The 21,670-nt window shown below is 42.0% G+C and overlaps 2 protein-coding genes across 2 annotated transcripts; both read right to left on the bottom strand.

The window, feature by feature from the left end:
• Positions 1-1,826: 1,826 nt before the first annotated feature.
• Positions 1,827-4,703, bottom strand: snai3 (snail family zinc finger 3). The gene is made up of 3 exons (XM_063188715.1): positions 4,550-4,703; positions 3,116-3,742; positions 1,827-2,144 (listed from the first exon to the last, which is right to left on the bottom strand). The coding sequence occupies exons 1-3, from the start codon at positions 4,626-4,628 to the stop codon at positions 1,963-1,965; spliced, it is 888 nt and encodes a 295-aa protein (XP_063044785.1). The 5' UTR covers positions 4,629-4,703; the 3' UTR covers positions 1,827-1,962.
• Positions 4,704-6,470: 1,767 nt separating this feature from the next.
• On the bottom strand, positions 6,471-21,112 carry cdh31 (cadherin 31). The gene is made up of 16 exons (XM_063188703.1): positions 20,850-21,112; positions 20,257-20,371; positions 17,014-17,264; positions 16,403-16,552; positions 15,670-15,822; positions 15,349-15,493; positions 14,953-15,125; positions 14,704-14,832; positions 14,411-14,596; positions 13,514-13,758; positions 13,114-13,256; positions 12,625-12,849; positions 11,957-12,175; positions 11,575-11,705; positions 9,077-9,226; positions 6,471-8,551 (listed from the first exon to the last, which is right to left on the bottom strand). Exons 1-16 carry the CDS (start codon positions 20,901-20,903, stop codon positions 8,330-8,332), a joined length of 2,691 nt encoding a protein of 896 aa, XP_063044773.1. The 5' UTR covers positions 20,904-21,112; the 3' UTR covers positions 6,471-8,329.
• Between the last annotated feature and the right edge of the window lie 558 nt (positions 21,113-21,670).

Here is a 21,670-nt window from a genome sequence, read left to right as displayed (position 1 = left end):
AGCCCTGCTACCAGCTGCCCTTCACATAGACATATTAATTAAGTGCAGAGAAATGAGGCCTGTGCTCATAGGCATTGAAACTGACAAGGGTCAGTGGTGCCAGGCCCAGGGGTAGAGGGGGGGGGCCTAAATTAGGTCGTCATTGCATTGTATGTATTGGGTGAGGGGGACCTTCAGATGACTTTGTCACGGGCCCGGCTAAAGCTGGCAGTGGCCCTGCAGGGTCTGTTGCTGCTGGCCCACTGCCTAGACAAGATGAGCTACTGTATGTGTCTGTGAGGGCTCTGGGTTCAATGGATACTGTACGAGTGTAGCTCTCTCTCAATCTCTCTCAGTCTACTATCTGCATGGTCAGGACCAGCAAAGGGAAAAAACAATGAAATACAATGCAATGCAACAACACAGCCACCACACAATCAAAGAAACATCATTTCGACACTTAAAATAATGTGGGCCTTTTGCCCCCGACTTTGTGAGGGATGGATTTTTGGGGCCAACAGTGGTAAATTCCTGATTAATCAAAAAAAAAAAAGTCTGACCTCGATTTTTAACTAAATGACCCCATGAATATTTAAGCACTGAGAGACGTCATCGTTTAAAATACACACTATTTATCATGTATTTGGGTCATGGCTAAGGATGGGTTTTGCTTTCAAGTTAGGGTTTGTGAATTCTTGTGCTCATCTTGGACTTAACTTTCATCTCCACAAACTAAGTCTGTGCACAGAGTTTCTTCACAGTGTAAAATGTTTCTGGAACACATACATAATTTACCATACTATATGTACACAACTTTCCCAAAACACATTATAGAAAAAATATGTCTTTATTTGTGTCTAGGTACATAGAAATCATACAAAAACAAGTGCTATCGCTCTCGACAAAGAGAGCAACAGTATATCCATATGAAATAGCGCATAACACCAACTCTGTGAATTTCAAATTCAAGTATTATTATTGCATGCATGCATCCAAAATACATACGTACACAAAATGCCTTTTATAGTTTGCACAGATGCAGTAATACTACAAATGCCCACAGTTAAGGACACATGCAGAGCAACAAACAGTCTTGATTATTAATGGGTTTCACAGGATAGAAGCCAGACGACGGTTTTGTGTCCCCATTACCAATGGACTTCACTACTCTTTGAGAGTCTCTTCATGATGCCCAAAGTAGACCAGCTCTGTGGGATCTGTGTGCTAAGAAGTCTTTGGCTTGTTCTGGAGGAAGTCCAGTGGTGTGTCTGTGAAGTGATTCCCTCCTCCAGGCATGGGTGGATCTAGACAGGGGCCGGGGTGGGCCAGGGCCCCTGTAGATTTCCTCCTGCCCCCTGTTGTGGCCCCTGAGTTGAACAGCTAATGACTGCAACATGATGTATATTTTGGTAAATTATATATTCATAACATTAAAAGTGTACCTCTTTTGCCAATTTATGTGCCCCCCTGAAAAAAATAATGCCCCCACCTCGGCCCCCCTGGTAATTTTGGTCTAGAACCGCCCCTGCCTCCAGGTCATGTTATCCAAGGAGTTTAGCAGTAGGCAACAGGACTTTTTTGCACCTGAAAATGATTCACTCAGGGGTGCTGTAACGCAACGCACTAACGGCCCTGTCTTGTAAGGGCTCACTGCTCATGGGAAAACAGGTTGGTATCCAGCCTAGGTCATTTCCTGACCCTTACCCATCTATCTCGACCACTGGTTTCCATGTCCGCTCTTCAAGGTCCTATCCAATAAAGACTAAATTGCTCATACAGATACACATTTTTTAAAAAGATACAAAAACAAAAAAATAAAGCATTCACTCCTCCCCCTAAGTCATGTGTTGAAGGGCTGAAGACTGTCCATGATATGAGGAGTTGTGAAATGTTTTCAAGTGCAAAGAAGAAGTCTAGTTGCTGACAGCTAAAGTCAATGGAAGAGGAAGTAGAGATGCATCACTCTGACACTACTGGTCATCATTAGGCCATGGGGCAGCAGCCAGCCTCCTCGTGCTTGGACAGCAGCGAGATCCTGGAGAAGGTCTTGGAGCAGTTCCTGCACTGGTACTTCTTGATGTCCGAGTGGGTCTGCAGATGGGCACGCAGGTTGGAACGGTCGGCAAACGCCCGACTGCAGTGGGGACACGAGAAAGGCTTCTCCCCTGAAACAAACACACGCACACGCACATGCACCCACACACACACACACACATACACACACACACACACACACACGCATACACACCCTGTTGGTTAGCAACAATGCTTTCACCTACAGATACTTAAACAGCAGAGGGCTGAGGATAGTAGACAGTGGATGTGAAAGTGAAAGAAAGTGAATGTCTTATGGATTCAGTGCGAACAAGCAAATGGCTTCTCCAATAAGAAATGCACATGGACTGTCAGTCAGCAAGGAATAGAGGTTATTGAACATCATGCCAAATGACTACTGTTGACTGACATTGGCAGAACTACAGCATGCCTATTAATGAGCACTGCTCCTACAAACAGATCAATGGAATGAATGAAGGCTTCAGTCATTTGTAATAGATCACAACAACTGGGTTAGAAGCTAAAGTTGTGAAAGAGATGCAAGGCAAAACGAGTATTTCAATTCCATGCAATAATTCCAATTCATGTTATGAAACTATTGAAGTCCGATTACCCCTTTCAATCTCTCCTCGTGTAAGACGAGAATGAGGGTTTGTTAGATAAATTGCACGTCACGATGTTAATGTAATTGATATGACATTACTTGGCTACTACGGTAAAGCAAAGTAGATGGGTAATCATTTCAACATCCTATAGACCTGTACTCTTCCTTTTCTAATGAGAATAATTTTCTCAGGCATTTACTGAAATGCCATTGCATATTGATATTATGTCTTCATTACCTTTATGTCTCTCCTTTCTGCCTATATGTGTGTGTGTGTGTTTATGTACAGCATACCCATGAACCTTTGTGTGTGCGTGTGTGTGTGTGTGTGTGTGTGTGTGTGTGTGTGTGTGTGTGTGTGTGTGTGTGTGTGTGTGTGTGTGTGTGTGTGTGTGTGTGTTTGTGCGCATGCTGCATGCTGCATGCAGGTGTGCATGCAGGTATACAGTTTGTGCCTGCATGTGAACCTTCTTATACCTGTGTGCGTGCGTATGTGTCCTTGCAGCAGCCACGGCCTGGAGAAGGCTTTCCCGCACAGTTTGCAGACGCAGGGCAGCGTGTGCGTGCGGATGTGCATCTTCAGGGCCCCCAGGCTCACGTACTCCTTCTCGCAGTACTTGCAGCTGAAGAACTTGTGACACTGCCACTCGCAGTGCAGCTGCCGATGCTTGGCCAGGCCTGAGAAGGTGAAGTAGGCCTTGTGACAGTCGAAGCACTCAAAGCGCTCCTGGCCGCCGGCGCCGGGCATCCCAAGGAACGTGGCGGCTCCGCTGGGTACGACCACCTCCCTGGGTACTTGGTGAAGGTGTTGGGGGATATGCGTGTTGGATCTCGGAGGGTCTGGAGACGTGTGCAGGTCCCTGAGAGGGTGGTGGAGAGGGGCTGGCGACGAGAAGGTGTGCTGCTCCTCCTGCACCCTGGGGGCTTGCGAGGGTTGTTGGTGGTGCATGGTCTTTGACACTTGCGCGTGGAAGAGGTCCATCTGCGTTGTTAGGGCACTTGGAGCGTAGGCTGTGAGGCACGGCTCCGCTTCCCAGCACAGGATGGCCTGCTGCTGACGACTGGAGACACTGTATGGAAACTCAGGCTGACTGGCATGCACTTCTGTAATAACAAAGCATAAACATTTGAGAGGCCGGTCAGCAGAGCAATATTATTACATTACTACATCACCACAACACCTGCCAATTATAAATGTCATCTGTGGGGTGACATATCCGCAATGTTCACCACTTAATGGTGTAGTTCCCAATTTAGAGGCTTTTAAGGCACCAATAAAGCTACACGTTTAATTTAAAGTATTACAAGTTGGATGCAGCTTAAATGCGCCTGTATCAAAAAAAGTTCTTTAGAGTATACAACAAAAACAGAGTATCCAGAAGCAGCCTCATCAGCATTCTCCTCTCCTTCAGTTGTACTCGCGCCACTGAAAAGGTTGAGTGCTAGTTTGCTTAAAGGGATGAAGTTGAACAAAAACAGGGATTGCTGGATAAAAGGAGCCTCATAGGGCACTGTATTAGTCCGTTCATCGAGTTTAATAGGGCCCTTCACAACCCAAAAAGGGGACTCAACAATCAGCTCCTTTTGTGTGAGAGATTCTGCACCTGCTTAATTCCACGCAACAGGCGTCTTGGTATCCGAGGAATAGGCCTATGTTAATTTCCCGCGGCCAAAATTACGAAGAATATCACTTTTGTTTGACATAATCTTAACACTCCAAGTCTTAACTAGTAAGGTAAACAATTCATAGGTTAGGCTACTGTATAGAACACGTTTAGTTGATTTAATGCGTTACCTTCAAGTGTCTGTTTGTAAGTTTAATTCTGCATTAGGCTAGGCTGTAACGCATAATGAATCAATGGTTATGCGGGATTTATTCAAATATGCCAGATAAAAACGCAAAGCGCTTACCGTGTTCCATAGAATCCAGCCTTCCATAGTTTGGCTTCCTACACGGGAGGTGTTTCTTCACCAAAAAGGACCGTGGCATCTTGAAGAATATTCCGACCGGTGTATTAGAAATATCATAGGAACCCTGTCATTTACAGCGACTGACACATACACATGGGCCTACACACACACACACGGCGACGGAAGAATGTTGGAATGGCAGTTCATGGCGAGGGATGGCCTGTTGAATAAATAGCTGATGCTGAGAGCCTGTCCTGGCCCCCACATTCTTCAGTGGAGCTGGGGGAGTCAGGTGCAGGGGGTCGACATAAATTAGCATAGACATCCCCCCTAACCAATTAGAGTGAAAGGACAAGTGCAAGGGGGCCGAACCGCGTTGTCCATCAACATACCCCAACAAAACAGGTGCATCGGCTCAGTATACAGTCGCGCAGCGCCACTGAGCTCGAGCTGTCACAATACATTTTCTCAGCTGTCATGGAATTATTCTTTTACATGTAAACCACAACATAAAGCCTGCAATCCAAGTAAAAAGTTTTTCCAAAGAATTTTCCTTAAAAAAACACCCCTCATTTGCCAATATTTTATTGTTTAGCCCTATTTCGAAATCCCCTAAATTGCACAATACAAACAGGCCTAGTTTTGATGTCTACGCGTTCTGGCAAGATGATAATCAAATGAATAACGGTGTCATTGTCATACTTGAAAGACACATCAACGTTTTTGCCCTTGACTCCTATAAAAGACTGAATTCGAGTCATTAATTCTTCTGTGGAACCTCAATATCACCACTCACTTCTTCTTCTTTTTCTCCTTCTCCTTCTTCTTCTTCTTCTTCTTCTTCTTCTTCTTCTTCTTCTTCTTCAGAACATCCCATCATAGAGGTATGTTTAATGTGTTTAATCACAATATGATGACAACTAATTCATTTCCTTAAAAGGGCAATTTTGAAGTGTTTCCCTGACCTCGAATTATTAAAGTTAGCTTTGGATCTAATCTAATCTAATCTAATCTAATCTAATCTAATCTAATCTAATCTAATCGTATATAATATAATATAATATAATATAATATAATATAATATAATATAATATAATATAGGCCTAGGTTATTCTTGCCCTTTCATCCCCGACAGACGCATCAGAGCTCTGAGATGCACTGTGTTAGGTTGCCACCCTGTGGTCATATCAGGAGTGGCAACACTCTTCCTAGTCCTTCACCAAGTCATCAAAGCAGTTTAGTTTCAATTAGCAGCTGTGGTTGAAAGAGGTGTCATCAAAACTTGAAAGATGTGTCATCTTTTTAGTCTACTTGAGCTGAGCGACTTCCTTCAATTTAATCCTGGTGTAGGAACCCATTGTCCCCTTCTCCCATTCATTTCCCACTACAGTAGACAGGTGCCATCATCTGGTTCCTTCCTACACAGAGAGATTTTTTGACATTTGCTTAGCCCAAGGATATCAAACTCAGGCCCGCGGACAAAATCTGGCCCACAGGGTCATTTTACTTGGTCTGCCAGATCATTTCGAACTTGTATTTAAGATGGCCCCCACATACACAAACATAGGCTACATCCTATATATATATATGAATATGGTAATATGACATCATTTGGTGTATCACAGAAATATTGGTCACGGCCAGTGTAAAAGCTCATGGTCTTTAATGACAATACATGTGCAGGCATATTTGAATAATGTGAGTGTTTGATTGTGAAATTTGTCTCAGTATAAATTGCACAGTTTTAGTCATTTTTTTCGTAATAAATATTGAGTTTGGCCCGCCATTTTGTCCCAGATTTTGATTTTGGCCCAATGTAAACTTGAGTTTGACACCCCTGGCCTTAGCCTAGCCTACGTGAGGGGATTCAGGCAGTAGCCTACATTGCAAATGAAAAAAACACACAACTTTTCTTACAGTTTTGTTTATTGTGTTAATTATTTTTTATCATCAATAACTCTCATTAAAATATACATTACATTCATGTCTGTACATAGTTCATCTTGTAAGTCAGTGGTGCCTTTGTCTGAGATTACATATTTTCACATGTTCTGAAATATATGTATACAGGCACCTTAATACAAAATACAAAATACAAGAATTATATTTTAAGGCACCAAAACTGATTGTTGAACTCTAGTATGTGAAAAAATGACCAACACAAAAGTAATCTTTAGTAGACTGGAATGATACGTTTATAAAAAAAACATGGAGATATACCATACAAAATATTTAGCCTAGTTATGTGCAAATAGTTACTACACAATGTTGAAGCAGCCATTTCACTCAATATCATGTTTCAAGCTAATTGTGTAGGCCTAATCAGTCAACATAAGGATGACTGAAATGTCACAAATCAAAAAGTAGGCAGATTGTTTTTCACAACCTTAAAATAATAATTCTTAAATCGTATGAGTGACAACAACAACTTGTTGGGCAAGCTTAAACAGAAACTTAAAGATTGACCTAGACATTGAAAAATGAAAACTGACATTGAAAATGAAGATTAGCAAGCCAATGCTTAGATGGCACATAGACAACTGCTTTATGTTGCGATAAAGATGCACCAAATGTACTGTTTCACACTTTTATGCAAGATGAAAACATGTCAAGGCTAGCAAGGTTGCGCTAGTGCAAGAGAAGGAATTGTGCGGAACAAAGTCAGTCAGCAAGGTTTCCTTACCACTCGTCACACTCACTCACCACAGACCCATTCCCTAACAACAAATAAAGATTCACACCCACATCAAATCACACAATACACAATTATGAGTAACACATATCGAACTTTGAACCTTGATAATGACTGGGGAAAGACTGTTTTTATAAAAGGAGAGGGCACAGCCTTAGGGAATATCCAGTGTTCATGCTACTGTTTTTGGAAACAGATATTCAAGTTGAGTAGCCAGCAAGTAGCCTGCAGCATTTCAGATATAGCTTTATATACCTTAATATAAACTTTATTCTGAACATATTCCGAAGTATTCCCAAATTTCACACTGTCTTCCCTGTCACTCCTGTGCTGAAAATATGCTGCGCCGAAGTTATACATTTCAAACAAAGGCTGCGATCATTGACACTCTCAAAGCCCATAATAGCCATTGGCAAGTTTAGTGTGCCCAGTGAGGAACGCCTGTAGTTTCTAGTAGATTATTAATGATTAACAAGGGAAATTCAAAAACACAAAAAAACTTGTTTGCTATTAGGGCTGTGTTCCCCCAGCCAAGGAGACTTCCATTTACGGTAATGCGCTGCGTCAGGTCCCATATCAGTAGTGCGGAAACTAGCCTGCCTGTGCCATAGTCATTACAAATGGGCTGCCATGAACCTGACAAGGTCAAGCCAAATTTCTATTGAACAGAACAAACAAAAAATACTAGTGCACAAGGTTTGCTTTGGTGTAGCCTCATACTCTTCCACCAGTGTAACGCTGTTGTTGAAAAGAGTTCTATTACTACAGCACTACACCAGTATGATATTACAAACAGCATTTACTAATACATTCCAATGTGGTCATTCCCATTCCAGTGACAATACATGTATAACTTTGTGTAGAGTAGAGTCCTTATTGCATGGTTATTACATGGTTGTCACCGAAATAAATGACCAACTCTTGACCTAACTCTTAATCTGTTTCTAAAGGCCCTTTGGTAATGTCATAGCAATGTTGTTACGAAGTAGTTGAGGGTTTATTTTTCCAGCAAAGCGTACATGTAAATAGGCCCATCAGATGGGCTCACATGCACTAAGAGGCGACAAAACCCTGAAATGTTCGCTGGTTCACAGCATGTCATCATCATCCTCTCCTCCTCCGTACATGTCAGCCAGCTTCTTGAAGCGCGGGCCCCAGGCGTTCAGGCAGTCGTAGTCCTGGTCCTCTCCAGAGTTGGAGGACTCGATGGAGCTGAGGGTGCCCGCTTCAGAGCCCGCGCCCTCCGTGTCAAACACCAGCAGACAGTCGTACGGCGGGGCTGTGGGGTCGTTGTCGGCTGCCTTCAAATTCTACACACAAACAGACACACGGGCCAGTCAGCGAAAATGTACTATATCAAAATATGCAGCAGAGACTTCACGTACTTAAAAAAAATCTTGAACTTAAAATAAAAAACAACACTCATTCTTCACACACGCACGCACGCACGCACGCACACACACACACACACACACACACACACACACACACACACACACACGCACACGCACACGCACACGCACACACACACGCACACACGCGCACACACACACACACGCACACACGCGCACACACACACACACACACACGCACACACACGCACACACACACACACACAGTCTGTTCTCCCACTGTTCTCCAACTCATCTAAGGTTACTTCTAAACCACCTGGTGTAAGGGCTTAGTGTACCACTGAGCAAGTCAAGACATGAAAAGCAAGAGTGGGGCAAAAGAGATTTGCGTAATCCTCTCCTGAAAAACAAATCCAAGACACACCATCACACACCATGAACCCCACCGCCTTCGCGATAAAAAAAAATCAAAAGTCGACTCACATCATCGATATAGTTCCCGATGTCGTCAGGGTTTGCAGGCCGGGGCCGGTACTGGTACTGTGGAGCGGTCATGAAGGTGGGGATGACGTCGTTCCTGAACACATCAGGTCTGTTGTCCAGGCCCCTGTGCAGCACACCCAAGTCATAGTCCTGGGGGAAAACAGACAGCGTGTTTTACAGTAATGCTCATGAATGCACATACATATCCTGACAGAATTTCCCTCTGGATTAATAAAAGTATACTCTTAACTTTCTGATCCTGATTCTACTGATTCTGAAGATGTCCTGGCCATTAGTCAAAGACACAGAGGTGTCAATACAGGTGTCTTCTCAAACTTTTTGGATAGCTTCAGTTTGTCATTATCATTCCAAAATATTAAACACAGAGGATTGGTAATAAAAGGCTTCATTCGACTGCTCACCGTGAGTAAATAAAAGCTTTTATGTTATTCATAGTCTCTGAAAAATGGTTCCGAAATCATACATTTGTATGTAGTGTATGTAAGCCTACAGTATGAACTCAACTTATTAGTCAGCTGACATATACTCAGTATAGAGGGAGCGCTAAAGAGAAAGCAAAGTTCTGGGAATATAACCCTCATCACTGCTACTTGCCCTGACCTGCAATTCTGGTTGAATGACTAAAGAAGTCGGCACAGGTTACAGTACAATTACAGGGAATATTCTTTACTGCTTTGCCACATCAGTCATATCTGTTGGGGCCTGCTACCATGAGAAGATGATGCTGTTCTAACTCTGCTGTGTACAGACCTGTTCTAAAAGGGAAATAATGATGTGACTTCTTGTAACATGCGCTTGCTTTGGCAAAAACAACCGTAGACCGACAACATTGGTCACGGCAGACACTTTGAATTAAAACTGACATTCTCTCCCTTGATGAAGCTTGAATTCACTAAATTGATAGCATTCAGGTGGGTGGGTTGAAATGCAGAGCGACTCCTTTCACACGCATCCATGTCTATAACAACTGCCTGAAGTAGTCAGGTCTCAGGACGGAAAAGCTCATCTTGAAACTGGAAATATTGTCCCCACTCTTGTCCCCACTCCACAAGAGTTCTTTTGGCAAACACCAAGTTAACAAAATAGCATTCTGTGTTTGTAATGAATGGATAACGTGTCACCTTTCCTGAGTAAGTAGCATTGTTATCTTGGTCAGTTGACAAGCTAGCCAACTTTAAACAATGAGCTATTGTTGCGGCTGCAATGTTGCATAGGTTCTGTCTTCAAGTTAATGCAAACAAGTAATTTTTTATTTCAGAAAGTAGTACTTGCTTGAAAACTTGTCAGATTTAATTAATTATATACCAAAACATGTGTTTTATTTAGACATTTATCCTCTACAGGCTATACTTATGTGCATAGGCGTGCAAAGATAGGGACGAGGTAGTGCTAAAGCATCACTACCCTTGCCATACTGAACCAAAAACACCCCATTTGAAAGCTCTTTTTTGCGAGTTTCTTTTGTTTACTGTGGTCCATGTTGACATGACAATCACCCAATGTTTCACGATCAAAAACATGTGAATATATAGCCCCTAGTTTACAGACTAGTTAGGCAACCAGAAGTTCCACATATCCCTAACACCCCCACCCCCTTCAGCACCTGCCCACCAAAATGTCCAAATGTGCACGCTACTGCTCCAGTGCATGTATTAACAAGACGATTTTTTATCTCCTTTTATGATTCATTGCAGGTTAAAAACTCTCTTGGCATTTCAAAAACATGCCCCCTCGAAAACGAGATATCCTATCTCAAGGGGCTTTCCCCCTAAACAAATAAAATTGAAAAAATGAAAGAATACAGTATGCTTGTTTGTTATTAATAATAAAAACTAATGGAAAACTGGCAGTTCTCCTTGTCCAACCAATTTCTATCCTCAGTTAAACGTAAAACAATAAGCTGCCCTACGGCCTAAAGTTTTGTAAGTTGACTCAACTTGAGAAAGGCTCGAGTTGAGTTAAGTCTCGAGTTGAGTTTAACCTTACAAACTTAAGGCAGCAGGGCAACTCAATTTTCTAGGTTTAACTGGCTGCAACATTTTACAGCGTACGGTCCTACCCAATAATAAAGGCACGAAAGAACCCCCCTCCAAAAAAAAACAAAAAATGGTAACACTTTATATTAATGTCTGCTTATAAAGACTTAGTAATCAATTACAAATGTTTTTTATTATTAGCTAAATTTTGTTCATACTTAATAAAATATCTACAAATATTATGCTCACGATTTCACAAATCTTTTAACAGAGTATTATTAGTCAATTACAAACAATTTGTACGTGTTTGATAAATATAAAATATTAACATAACATTTACAAACATTTACAAGTCATTTACAAACATTTGTTAATGCTTTCTTCATCATTTGTTCATTATTTACAAAGTGTTATTAATACTTTTGTAAGCAGACATTAATATAAACTGTTACCAAAAAACAAAAAACAAAAAAGCTGGCACTGCATGGGAACTGATTTCACCTGGTCATCCTCTCCACCACCCTCCTCGTCGTAGAAGTAGAGATTCCCCCTGACGTCGTCCTCTGGCAGAAGAGGCTCCTTCTTCACGCTCCTCTTCTTCCTCATGAACAGAAGGAGCAGCAGGATCAGCACTGGAGGAGGTAAAAACAGTCTTTAGGGAAGCCCACCGGCAAAAAGTTGAGCAAGCAGTATATTTTCAGACCCGTCCTCCTCCACCCTCTCCTTAGGTCTTTGAAGGCAAAGCAGTCCAGTGTGTTGCACAAAAAGTAAAAGCATGATGCAAACACAACAGATGAAAAGGGTTAAGGCATAAACATGAGGGGTCAAACATCAAAAAATGTCAAGTAATTAAAAACGTAAACGTGAAAAAAAGCAATCTTACGTAGCAATAAGATGAGAGCTCCCACGGCTCCCAGGATGAAGGGGAGAGGTGATCCAGCTCCAGCGATTTTACCCTGGCATTGCCCATCTCCTTTACAGTCACACACATCCGCTTGAACGGTCCGTATCTTATTAAAGCCATGTCTGTCACTTACACTAAGGTTGACACTGTACGTCCCCTCTTCCAACTTCCTTCTCAGTGTGAGAATGATGCTGTTTGCTGAAACAAAAAGCAGTATGGTATCGTGAAAAAGAGCAATTTATCAATTTATCACATTTATCAATTGAATCCCTGTTTGGATTGGCACACTGCCAAGTCCTCAACAACAGGATAACTGCACCATAAATGTTGTAAAGCTAAGAGAGTCAAATTTAATACTCACTGTACATAGTTCATTATGGAGTTTACGGAGTGAGAAATTTAAGACCATGACCAAAGTCAGTACAGTGACACCTTCCAGTGTCACCAACAGATGAAGTAGAATCTTGTGCAAGTATTACATGTGTAATCCCACTGATCTCTCTCTCTCTCTCTCTCTCTCTCTCTCTCTCTCTCTCTCTCTCTCTCTCTCTCTCTCTCTCTCTCTCTCTCTCTCTCTCCATGTTAAGAGTGAATGTTGTAGAAAATGTATGGGAAACATATGGAAACACAAATGAAGGAGACCTCACCTGTGCTGTTCATCCTTGCTGTCCAGTCACTGCCTGACTCCCCCACCAGCCTCACACTGAAGGGTGCGGCATTCGCTTCGCTGTCTTTATCTGTTACTGCAAGCTGCACAGGAATGGTGTCCTCATTGCAGAAGCGTGCATTCTTCTCCACAATATCGGGAGCGTTGTCGTTCACATCCTCTAATGTAATCATCAGAGTTCCAGTGCCAGTGGCGGGGATGACATCTGTAGACACAAAGGGATGGATACTTTTAAAAATCAATCCTCAAACTAACAGACATCTGGGAACAAAAATGTTTCCAGAGGGGGTTGCTGTGACCAAATACACTCACACACATAGAAAATGTTAAATCGATTCTCTCAGTGTTGAGTTAGTAATTATAGAAGTTAGTAATAAGAATCAAATATAGTTTACTCATTATAGTTATATATTACCATTGTTAAAGTGATTATAATATAAAGGTTTGAAGAGAAGTACATAAAGCTTACCATTATCTGTAGCCAAAATGACAGCTTTGTACTGCCCGTCTTTGACAAAAACAGATTCACGGTCCATGGGTTTCTTGACTGTGATCAATCCTGATGCACTGTCGACATTGAGCCAGCCGGCTTGATCGTCACCAACCCGGTACCTGCATTCCAAACACATTAGTCAATTCAATTCTGCCTCCAGCAGACATGGTTGGAGGTCAGGTAGAGCTTGGCGAAACTACATTCATCCACCATGATTAGCTTCAAACATCTAAGTGCCAGGACTGTGACAGAATTGAATCATTTCATGACTTGAATCATCATTATTAACTGACAAAGTCAACACATAACTTCTGTCTTAAAACAAAGCTTAATGTTCACAATTCCGAAAGGGGGGGGGGGGTCTGTTTGCACTCACGTAAGCGTCTGCTTCTTGGCTATATCTGGATCAGTGGCTGTGTACAGCACCAATTTGGTGCCCACTGCGTCATCTTCACGAGATGTGATTTTCTTTACTTCAGGATCAAAGACGGGAGCCTCGTTGACATCTTCCACATTCACCACCACCTGAGCGGTGGCTGTTGGCAGAGGTACTGCAAAAGGGATCTCATTCTCCACTGCTACCACAAGCGTGTACTTGGAAATGACTTCGAAATCCAGAGGCTTGAAGGGGGATGTCAGAGAAAGACTTGAATTAGACTGCAAAGTGCTAGCAGATTGTTGGTCCTATAAGATTCAGTGATCTAGCATGGAGCTACAATAACATCACCAGACTAGAGAATGGCTGGAACAACAGCCTTTTTTTGTTTGTAAAAAAAAGCCGCACTCTCGAGTGTGATTCTTGTATTTTTTATTTTAGTGGGTTAGCCTGACAGACGTTTCAGCCTAAGCCTTCTTCAGTGCACTTTCTGAGAAAAGACTAAAACTCAATTTATTAACTCAAAGGAAGGAGTAAAATTAGCTGTTTCCAGAGGTATCAAAAGTAAAAGTAAAAGTAAAAAAGAAGACACAGTTTCCTTCCAAAGCAACTAACTTATCTGGGTAACCAGTAGACCCGTGTACTTGTCTTACGATCAGCTAACTCTGCACTGGTTGGATCAAGTTGGTTGGTCCTTGTTAGGTTTTCAGTGTTTTTCAGTAACAAAAGAGTCCATGTATCTCATTAAGTACAATAGAGTAAATGGTGTAACAGCTATGTAATGTCATGTGCTAGTATTATAATTACACCACAAAAGTACTTTTACTTTTGACACCTCTGGCTGTTTCCAAAAATGTTGCAGTCGCAACTCACAACCATGACATAAATCTTAGGCACCTTGACTGTCTTGATGATGCCCGCCTGTTTGCTGATGTCAGTCTCAATGCTGAACACCCCGTCAGTGTCTCCACTGATGATCTTGAACTTGGCGGCCCAGGCATCAGTGTTTGGATCATCTCCGTCAGTCACTAACATCTTCACCACAGTCACCCCCACTTTATTCTCAGGGACAGACGCTGTGTACTGGAAGAACAACATATGTCACGTCAGTTTAGCAAACACAAAAATACTCACTGAACACGTTTGGGTTCACATATCTATAGTTCAACTGACACTCCTATTTATATTACCTGGGACTGCTCAAACTGTGGAGCGTGGTCGTTGCTGTCGGTCACGGTAATGATTGCTTTGCAAAAGGCAGTTAGTCCATTTCCCCTCATATCAGCTGCTTGGATGTCCAAAGTGTACTTGGGGATTTTCTGAAATAGACAAAAATAAATTCAAGTAATACCAATTCCATAGTGCTTCTCTCTCCCTTTAGCACTTACACCAAAGACTGTAAAATGACATACAATTCTTATTTTTCGAAATAGGTTTACCTCCTTGTCCAGGGCAGCAGAGTTCACCATGAGTTTTCCCGTGACAGGGTTGATTGTGAACATCTCCGCATTTGGCACCTTTGGGTCCTGACTTGTAATACTATATCTGATGTCCGAGTTATCATTCCCAGGCTCATCGGCATCGGTAGCAACAATGTCCATGAACTCAGTTCCTGCACAATTAATTTAATAATTATTAAAGTAGACTTAAAAACATAGGAGGGCAAAAAACTCCAATGATGTATTAAGTCGTTCTATGAAATACAGTGAAACAATATAGATATACTGTAGTTTTACTTGTCAAAATGCAAAGTCCAGAAATAAAAAGCCAGAAATAAGAAATCTTTTTCTACAGAGTAAGAGGGACAAGCTTACACCACACTAAAAGAAACAAACCTATTTTTGCCGCTTCTGCAACACTCCCCAGGAATGGATTTTGTTTAAATACTGGCTTGTTATCATTTTGGTCTATGACGACGATGTTGATTTCCGTGGGGTCTTCAACATTTTTACCATTTGCCATTTTTGCATGAGCAAAGAGCTGAGGGAATGAATGGAATTAAAAAAAAAACATAGACGGTCAATTTGTTGAATGCAACTTCCATCAAAATTACATCACAGTTTAAATGTTTTTTTTTACTGTTGTTTCAGCCATTCATATGCATACCAAACAGACTGAAATATTGAATATAAGAGTAAAAATATTCATAAAATTACCGGATATTCTGCTTGTGCTTCTCTGTCCAGCGGTGCGGTGATGTACAGAAAGCCAAGCTTGTCAATTGTGAACAGGTTCTTTGGGTCCTGATCCGCTCCTGGGCCTGTAATCGAATAGGTGATCCCCACTTCCTTTGCATGGCTGCTTTTAATCTACACAGTTCAAAATATATATCATGATTTGACAAATGTCCTGAACATCTCCATGAGTACATCCCAAACTCGGTTGAGCTAAGAAAACATAACACCACCAGAGTCTCATTTCTCTTTCTTTTAATATGACGTTCCGTGCAGCATGAAGAGCTTACTTCCCTGAAACGTCATAGAAAAGAAAGAGAAACAGGAGCCTGGTGTTGCGGACTTAATTTTTGTTCTTCCACATCCCAAAATACACCATCCACCACCCATACAGCATGTACCTGGGGCAGTCATGGGTGAGCGGTTAGGGCGTCAGACTTGCATCCCAGAGGTTGCCGGTTCGACTCCCGAACCGCCAGGTTGGTGGGGGGAGTAATCAACCAGTGCTCTCCCCCATCCTCCTCCATGACTGAGGTACCCTGAGCATGGTACCGTCCCACCGCACTGCTCCCCATGGGGCGCCACTGAGGGCTGCCCCCTTGCACGGGTGAGGCATAAATGCAATTTCGTTGTGTGCAGTGTTCACTTGTGTGCTGTGGAGTGCTGTGTCACAATGACAATGGGAGTTGGAGTTTCCCAATGGGCTTTCACTTACCTGGAACAACTGCTCTGGGAAAGGACCTCTATTGTTCTCAGATAATTTGATATCCGGGATGATCCAGTCCCTTTTTCTTCTCTTTAGACCAACAGATGGCTTTGGAAACAGCAGGACTGGCACAGTTGGGGCGACCTCAGTTGCATCTGGCTGTGGAGGGAAAACATTAAAAGCCCTGTTGTCTGATATGTGTCATTTTGAAGTGGAATAAAGGAAAAACAAGCCTTGTACTGTTCGTGTATAAAGCAGTGCAAAGGAATAGCCATCCCAGTATGTCCTGCCTAAAGTACACATATAAGCAATGCATTGCAGAGACCTCCTTCAGAATAAGCTTGTTAACTGACTAGCAAACCATCTAGTCCTGCTGTAGCATATCAATTTATATGTAGCCTACAGAGACACACATCAGCCAAGCCGTTATATACATCTATGATTCCCTGATAGAGGGCAGCCAGCATTCCCACACCAATCACCCCATTGCCACATGGATTCTTAAAACTACAAACATCATACCATTACAGTGAATAGACCATCTAAGCACACAAATATAAGCACCGTATTCCGTGCAGGTAGGAGTTTGAGCAGTAGAGAGCCGTGTTCCCTCTGGTTACCTTGGGTAGATCCACTTGTTGGTCCTGTTGTTGCTCATTGTGGTGGTGGCGAGGTTGGATAAGCTCCAGACGCACATCCACCGTGTGCTTCTTGCCCTGGGAGTCCCAGGCATGGACTGCAAACCTCTTGTGTCCATCGTGTAGCGTCACCTGTCTCTTCAGCTTCACCGTCCCGTCTGTGTCCACTTTAAATCTCTTGTCTGATGAATCAAAGAGAATCCTGGTGCGACCGGTGCAGTCATCGAAGACAACTGGAAGGAGAACAGAAGCATGCAAGGGAGAGCGAGGGCTTAAACACCATGTGGAAAGTGTTGACTGCTTCAGGCCTTCCTCGGTCTGTTGGTCAGTCAGAAACTGGTTTGTGTTTTTGGAGGGTTTGTATGTGACATATAGACCTGCAGACCATTTTAGGTTGCAAATGGAATGAAACTTCCATGGCTAATGAACCAAATGAGCTTGTTGCAACTTTAGAATTCATTGTTTTGTAAAGACCTACGTTAAAGTGATACTGTGCCATTTTTGGAAATATAGTAGGGTCATATTACACCTCCCCATGAGTTAAATGTTTGAGTTTGACCCATTGAGAGTAAATAGAATGGAGGCCAAAATTCTATTTCATTGTTGAAGCCAAGTTGGAGCCAAGGTTGGACCCAAAAAGACAAAAAAATGGCCAAATCCCATTCATTCCTATGAGAGACATAAAACCCTGTATCTCCCTTAAATGCCACTCCAGGGGGATCATTTTTCGCTCAACTAGTAGGTCCCCTTGCTCTCCAACTTACCAGGGTGGTGATTTTTTGTGGTGATGTTTTATTTTAGAGAGATATTAAAAGTTAAATTGACCAATGAACATCAGAACATGGTTTGATTGACCGTTAGAAGTCTTGTTGTTGTCCAATCAGCACCTGCGTTTGGCGTTGCTAAGGTGGAATGTAAGTTGGAATGTTCCCAAATCTGGCTTCAAAGCGTTGAATGGCAAATAGCGTTGATTTGGCGTCCATTCTATTTACTGTCAATGGTTTGACCTCTCTCCTGTACTTCCAGTCGTATGGCAGTGCACATTTTACCTCTAAGCCAGAAATTAACATTGAATCCTAGCCGCCAACTGGATTCAATGATAATTGCTAGCATGGAGGTCAAATTTGCACTGCCATACTCAGAGAACGGTTGAGAGTACAGGAGATAGGGAAAAATCAATCATTCAACTTTAGGGAAAGTGTAATATGAGCTCATTTCCAAAAATGGTACAGTATCACTTTAAGACCAGAATGCCAATGAAGAAGTTAAGACCCCTTCCCCTTGATGCCCTTGCTGATGTAACATTTAAATCCTAAAAGAATAATTGAAATAGTACATAATCATGAAAGTTTGTGAAATGGGATCACACATGTCGATAAATGGACACCTAAAATGTAGCACACTGACTGGCCCTTTAAAATGAGGAAGCGGAAATCTATGACTACTCCCTGTACAGACGTCAGGGTCATCACACAGCTGTGAATAAGAAAGTTGAAGACCTGTTACAACACCATCTTTCTGTCTGTGACACAGCTGAAGTGGTGTAATGGTCAACGTAGTATGTGAAACTAAAGTAAATGACACATGAAGACCCATCATGCATGATCACACACTGGGAAAGTACCCAAACGTTCAGGCACTCTGCTTTCTTTTTACACAGCTAAGGTAAGCTAAGGTAGTTGTGTATGTGGGCTTATCCGAAGAATCATTGGGCCTCACAAAATCAAATACAAAGCCTGAAAGCAAAACCAGTTTGTCTGCCTGGCCTTGTTGAGACATGCTCAAGTACACCCACTATTCATCCATCCTGACTGAACTGAGGGAGCCAAGGTAATACTGGGTCCACATTTAATCTTAAGCCTTTTCACAAAGCCCAACCTCCACCCCTTACAGCCGTTTACAATCCTGTTCAGGTTTTCTTCTGTCTCTCCACCTCATGTTTTAACACAAACTGTTTCAGAAACAAACCTTGAACGTTTTTTTTGCCATCTGACATACACAGGATGGACTTCTCTATTTGAGTTTTGCTTTAAAACACAGCTGTCTTCTCATAATGTCACCTATTTCTGTTGTTCCTGCTACATTAGCATAGGCTATATTCAGCTATTATCTTCTTATAGGTAAAGTAGGCCTAATAATAAAAGTAATAATAAGAGCAACAGTAACAACAAATATATTAGCATTGCTAATATGAGCATATTACCATTGTAGTGATAGTAGTTGTAGTAGGCCTAGGTGTTGTTGCAGGCCTAGTAGTAACCAATTGCAACATTACCAAATTACATTACACTTAGGCCTACACATCCTACTGGGGAAAAGGGGCCTACGGCTTATTAGCCTTTTAATGCTGATGGACCAGTCGACAGGCCTATTCACTTTTTACTTTATACATCATAACAAAATTTCCATTACCGGTACATTACAGAGAGTCGTAACATATTAAGACTAACACAGGCTCTGTGGCAAGGGGATAACGGCTAAATGAAAAGGAACAATAATATAAGCTCAACCTCATCAATCTCTGAGCTGACACCCACACCGAAGTGATACATCTAGGTGAAGGTCAAAGTAGCTAGTTCTTACCAATCCAGCAGTACAAATAGCAGGGACAGCAGTAAAACAAATGTAGCAGAATGTTGGAGATAGCTCTTGAGAGTCACCAGACACCAAAACAAAAAGACAAAGAAAGCGAAAGCACACATCTCATAGCCTTAGAAGTAGATCTATACATTTTAGATTTTTATTTCCAGAACATATGATGTTCATTCAAAAGCCTATCAACATTTTCATGAATATTTACAAGCACCAGTCTAAACATTCCCTATGGCTAGGAAATTTACACTTTTCATACATGAATTAGTTGGATATCTTAGTTGAATTGCAATCATAGACATCTTGCAAAATCTTCTCTAGTCAGGAGTAGGCCTACATATTAGTTAATCTACTTTGTAAATATTCATGAAATATATTAATTTTGTGAATGGGCAGCATACAGTATATTATAAACTACCAAAATTACTCACTCACAAGCTATATGACTTTAAAACCACTTCATGATCTGTGATTAGGCCTGCATCTCAGTAGATGCCTATATCAAAGTAAAGCAGAACCTCTTTTACGGAAATGTAATGGTTCAGTAAAGGTTGACAATCAATGGCTTATTGTTTCCCCAAAACACATCCTCAATAGCATGTTCACAGATTTATAACAAAAGACATCACAAACCTTTCCCAAGCCTCCTGCCAACATGTAGGTGAACTCTGTTCACTTCAAATATGTAGAGCTCTGAATCAAAGCCAGGTGCACATGGTGGTTGTTCCGAGACTGTGTACGACAGAGCCTTTAAAAAAAAAAAAGCAAAGCAAACAAAGCAAAACCATAAACAAAGATGTAGGCCTAAACATACCAAAAAAACCCTCAGTAGAACGCCATTCAAAAATGTCCTTATGAGAATAAACAGAAATCTCTCTCTCTCTCTCTCTCTCTCTCTCTCTCTCTCTCTCTCTCTCTCTCTCTCTCTCTCTCCTCTCTCTCTCTCTCTCTCTCTCTCTCTCTCTCTCTCTCTCTCTCTCTCTCTCTCACACACACACACACACACACACACACACACACACACACACACCTGCGGTCTAAAATTCTTCCAACTATAGTATATTCAACAACCCAGACTTCTTTATCTCAAACATGTTTCAGTTAATTCTATTATGAGTAAAGGATCCTCTAACACTGAGCACTGGCCTATGTAACAACACAAAGCGCAGTGATTATTATTCCAACAAAACCGTGCAAAATCTATGGATCACCAAACCAAGACTCACCTGGAGTGCCAGAATGACAGCCAATCCGAGTCGCACACACCTACACATCCCCATCGGAACCAATAATATCCTCGGTAAGTTCCAAATAATAATAACAGAATTATCCAATATGGTCCCTAGTTCCTCCCGATGTCTTATCTTGCTCGTCGAAACTACAACTGACTCAACATCCCGTTGCGAAAATATGACTGCCTGCTAGGTATTTCGGTGAGAGTGTGACGTCGTCGCGCAGGTGGCCTCACCCATCCGCTGTCTACAGAGTCTGACCAAGTTTGGTTGGTGAATACGCGCCTGTGACGCGTTGAGCCTGAAACTGAAAGCCAGGTGAGCCTGTCAGACACGACACAAACCAAACTTCTCTAAGTTTACGTATTTATTTTGGTTCTTTTGAAGACAAAGCATTATTTGGCGCAACACAAAATACTGTCATCACCGGAACTGGACTGAGGTAGCCTATTGAACAGCATCTCATCAACATCAGAACCACACGTAGGCGTAGGTGCCTATAAGATAAGGAAAGATAAGTCAACCCCCATCGACCCACGCGCGTTCTGGCAAAGGCGGCTGTTGCGATGAAAGCAATAGAAGATGTGCTTGCGTAAAACCCAAACAAGCTCACCGGGGCTTTCCATCTTTTCTTGCTTTGCCCATAGGACTATTCAAAAAGTTTGACAGAAGGCCTGCTGGTAGCCCATATGCAACCCAATGAGTCACAAACGCAGTCATTATCATCCCCTTTTGCGGCTAAATTGGGAAGTGTTATCGAGATAAAGACGAACACTCAGGATATCAGCTGTCTATTCAGATAACACACCCTTAAC

Source organism: Engraulis encrasicolus, chromosome 22 (assembly GCF_034702125.1).
Source record: "Engraulis encrasicolus isolate BLACKSEA-1 chromosome 22, IST_EnEncr_1.0, whole genome shotgun sequence".
Classification (NCBI taxonomy): domain Eukaryota; kingdom Metazoa; phylum Chordata; class Actinopteri; order Clupeiformes; family Engraulidae; genus Engraulis; species Engraulis encrasicolus.
Note: the sequence above shows the minus strand (reverse complement) of the source record. Positions and strands in the feature narration are given on the sequence as shown.